The sequence below is a fragment of the Psammomys obesus genome, unplaced genomic scaffold, assembly GCF_907164565.1.
Source record: "Psammomys obesus unplaced genomic scaffold, mPsaObe1.curated_primary_1811, whole genome shotgun sequence".
Taxonomy (NCBI): domain Eukaryota; kingdom Metazoa; phylum Chordata; class Mammalia; order Rodentia; family Muridae; genus Psammomys; species Psammomys obesus.
Genome location: NW_026590062.1, coordinates 18,352,441 through 18,356,998, shown reverse-complemented (window position 1 = coordinate 18,356,998; position 4,558 = coordinate 18,352,441). Strand labels below are relative to the sequence as shown.

Genomic DNA, 4,558 nt, shown 5'->3' with positions numbered 1-4,558 from the left:
TAGATAGATAGATAGATAGATAGATAGATAGATAGATAGATAGATAGATACATACATACATACATACATACATACATACATACATACATAGACAGACAGATAGATGATAGACAGATAGACAGATGATAGACAAACAGGCAGATAGACAAATGGGTGGACAGGCAAATGATAGACAGACAGACAAATAAGTAGATAGACAGACAAATAAGTAGATAGGCAGATGATAGATGGACAGACAAAGATAGTAGACAGACAGATGATAGATGGACAGACAAAGATAGTAGACAGACAGATTATATATAGACAGACAGACAGATAGGGAATAGGAAAGACAGTGCAGTCAGTAAAGTAGTTGTTTCCTTGTAAGGATAAGGAGGACCAGAATTCGATCCCCAGCACCCACAGAAAAGGGCAGGTTTGGTGGCATGAGCTTGTAATCCCAGTACTAGGGTGTGGTAGAGACAAGTAGATTTCTGGAGCTCACTGGCAACCCAGCCTAGTGTACTAGCAAGCTCCAGACTGTGGAGAATCTCTCCAGTGAGAGATTCTGTCTAAAATAAAAAAGAGGACAGCTTGACATTGTCCTCTGGCTTTAAAACACACACACACACACACACACACACACACACACACACACACTCCAATGTCCAGACCCAGGCCTTTCATTATAATCCCAGGATGAGTCAGAGAAGCCCGCTGCTACAGTGTCTTGTGTTACACACCCTCCCCTAAAATCAGCTTCCTCAGAGATGCTCCATGTTGCAGCATCCTTGTTGGGTCTGATGAGTTCAGTACTCCTGAGCCAAGCACTGGGGAGAGAACAGCACGGGTGTAGGGACCATGGAAACACCTGGGGCCCCATGGGAGAGGGGGCGACACAAAGAGGAGAGATGAGGGTGGCCCTCCAGGGGGTGGCTTGAGTTGTTGACACCAACCTAGCTTAGCAACCAGGCAAGAAAGAAGTTGAGTTCTCTCAACCTTTTGCTGTGTAGGACCATAGGCCATGGGGCAGTCTGTGGGAACTGTTTACGAAGAGACTCTGCCAAAGCTCTTCAGAACAGGGGTGGGAGGGAGAAATGGAGAGGGGAAAAAAAGTGCCCTTTGAATTTCCATTGCTTTGAGAGTCCGCAATTTAATGACTCATACATTCTAGATCCCTGCTTTGTCTACACATTTTCATTTCAAAATACTAAAAACACTTTGTTTGGAAGGTTGTTATTTTTAGCTTATATATCAATAGAGCACATCCACTCCTCCCCCAGAGAGAAGAGCTTCCTTCAGATTGGCCCGCAGAACCACCCTGTGTGTGGAGTTGTTTACTTAGCTGTGTTTTGTCAAAGCTCTGTGGGCATCTCTCTGTCCCACTTTTTAAGGTGGTCAGCTGCACTACTGACCACTGAGGAGTCACTCAAGACCATTCTGAGAGTTCACTTTGTCACTTGACAACCTAGCATCACCCGGGAAGGAAGTCTCAGTGAGGGACTTTCTAGATCAAGTTGGCCTGTGTGCATGCTTGTGGGGATCGCCTCAAGTAAAAACTGTGGGAGGAGTCAGCCTACTGTGGGCAGCTCTATTCCCCAGGCAGAGGTCCTGAACTGTGCAAGAGTGGGGACATCATGTAGGCATTCATTCCTCTCTGCTCTCAACTGTGGATGTAACGAGACTATTTAATGTTCTTTGGCATCTCTATAATGATGAACTCTAAACCTGGGATTGTGAGCTGAAGTAAACCCTAAGTTGCTTTTGGTCGGGGTGTTTTATCACATCAACACAAATGAAAGTAAAATGGCATGCAAAGAATCCCCCCCAGATCCCATGGCAAGGATAGAAATGGAAGAACATTTTTTTTCACCTTCTAAATTTAGGAGCCAGTGGTCTTACAAGTCAGGACAGCTAGCTCTCCAGGGGATCACCCTTGCAAATGGTTGCAACTTAAATCTCAATATAACAACTTAATATTGGCCTTGGAGGTACACAGCTCCAATTCCAGAGCTCAAGAGAGAATGCAGCGGAGGAACCATGAGTTTTATGTCAGACTGGAATGCAAGGGGCAGGGCGGGAGGAGAGGGCAAGGAGCCAACAACTTACCATATTTAAGGTGGAAAAACACACATTATCTGTAGGCTGCACCAGCCCAACAATGAAGGTCCCAGACTGAATAAAAGAAAAGTGAGACTGCTGCTCTTCATAGCTCTTCCCTTCCCAACCGTGAGTGCAAGGCGACCATTCACCTCACTCCTGCCGATATGCCTTCCCCACCATGGCGGCCATGGCTCCTCAAATCGTTCCTCCATGAAGTTGCTCTTTGTGGAGTATCTGTCACAGCCATGGCAAAAGCAACTAAACACCAAGCCAAACTTCTCCAGCAACCATTCTGAGCCCACACCCATACATACTTCCAGCTTCAAGTTCACAGTCCTCAGGAGACCTCACCCTGTGTGCCAAGATGATGTTGACCACGGGTTTCTTCAGCTCCTGTCCTTGATTTCTCAAACACTGAGGTATCTTGTAGAAGGTTCTGGAATCTAGATAGAGTCCTAAAATCTCCTGTGCCTGTGCCCTCCATGCCCTTATTTCCACAGCTCTGGGGAAACATTACTAAAAATCAAGAACTACATCACCAAAAATATTTCTACACATACCCCCAATAAGCTTAAGTTCATTCCCTCTATGATAAACACTTCCCACCACTAATATGAGCTAGGATGGAGACATCAAGAGATTCCATTACCAAGAGACTCAGAGGGATAGCCTCAGAGCGAGGCCAAATTGAAGAACTCATGGTGCTCCAATCTTTGATGCCAGTATCACACAGATCTAAAATTCTCTGCTACACAAAACCGCTCTTGAGTTTTTACAGTCATGCATGGAAAGATTCCAGAGCAAAGAAAAAGAGTAAGATTAAAAAAAAAAAAAACAGAGAGTCCTGTGGCTTGGTGACATATAGACAGCCCAGCCTGAAATGACTTCTATATACAGGGCGAGGCAAGGAAGAACAGAAAAAAAGGGAGAAGGACAGAGAAGGAAGAGGAGGAGAAAAGGAAGAGGCAGAGAAGGGAGGGTTTTTTTTTGTTTTTTTTTTTTTTTTAAAAAAAGGAGTTGGAGAAAGAGGAAGATGAGGAGGGGTGGAGGAAAAGAAATGGATGAGAAGGAAAGAGAAAAAGAAGGAGAAGGAGAAAGAGAGGGGCGATGGAGGTGGGGAGGAGGAGAGGAAGACCATAACAGGCCTCAGAGAGACTTGGGTAGGAATTCTGGGTTTTCCTTTGACTGTGTGACCTCAGGCCAGTCTCTCAGTATTTTTAAGCACTTTTCTCCTATAAAAGTCATCTTACACTGTGAGGCCTGATGGTGATGCAGACCTAGTATTCCAGCTCCTTGGGAAGAGTGAAGCAGGAGGATTTCCAGTATGAGGGCTATTTGGGCTACTGAGTGGGTTTAAGGCAAGCCTGAGAAATTTAGTGAAACCATTTCTTAAAATAAGAAAAAAGGCTTGGAATATAGTTCAGAGGTAGAGCACCTGCCTAGAATCCCCCAGTAAGGGGCTGGGGTGTGGCTCAGTGGTAGAGCCCCTGCCTAAAATTCCCTGGTGAAGGGATGTGGTTCAGTGGTAGAGCACCTGCCCAAACCCCCTTCTAAGGACCTGTATAGCACTGGTCTAATACATACAAGGTCCTAGGTTCAATCCCTAGTACTCACAATGTGCACGCGCGTGCGTGCACGCGCGCGCACACACACACACACACACACACACACACACACACACGGGATTCAAAAGGTCCTCATGAGAATATTTTAAGAATTAATTAAAACGACCTATGTAAAGGTTCTGTTTCCATGCTGTCTCTTCCTCTGCGTTCTGAAAGTTGCATCTGTTTCATAACAACCCACACCCTCCCAAACGCTTTATTGATAGTGAGTTTTCAGCCACACCCTCTTGCCTTGAGCATGGATCTCAAAGAGAGACCATGGAAACCCACCACCTCCAGAATCCATGTAAATTCTGCTTCCTGCTGGATAGAGCATCCTTTGGGAAGCTCCCCACCCCCGGTGGGCTTTTCATAGACTCTCCCCTGTGCCCTGGGCATCACAGGTTCGGAGATCCCACCCCACTCCCCTACCTGGGAGTTGCAAAGCAATCTAGATGCAGGGATTTGGGGGTGGGGGAAGACTTGCCAGGTGGGGAAGCCAGGGGCTGGGCTTCTCCGTGGCTCCTCTCCCCCTTCGGGAGTTTCTTGGTCCCCCTTCGTCTCATTCTCAGGCTTCCCATCTCCAGGTTGCTCAGGCAGCCGCATCGGGGGTCCAGCTCGATGTGGTCAGAGATTTGGGGGTACATCAAAGGAACATCAGCGAAGATATTGAGACTCTGCAAGGAGTTGGCAGAAACTTACTGTCGGAAACAGTGCTGAATGGTTATTTACTCAAAGTCACTTGCCTAAATTATTCACACCTGCCCTTCCATGTTTACACAGGCCAATGGTAGACACAACTATGGCACAAGAAATATAATTATAGTACTGACAGATGTTTAGTTATTAATAAGGGCTCAATGTCACCAGAG

The 4,558-nt window shown here is 46.2% G+C and overlaps 1 protein-coding gene across 1 annotated transcript in view; it reads right to left on the bottom strand.

The window, feature by feature from the left end:
- Positions 1-4,292, bottom strand: part of Caln1 (calneuron 1) — a 342,779-nt gene extending 338,487 nt beyond the window's left edge. Inside the window, exon 1 of the mRNA XM_055606329.1 lies at positions 4,174-4,292. Within this exon, the coding sequence (XP_055462304.1) occupies positions 4,174-4,292 (119 nt within the window). The remainder of the gene's footprint in view (positions 1-4,173) is intronic.
- Positions 4,293-4,558: the final 266 nt, after the last annotated feature.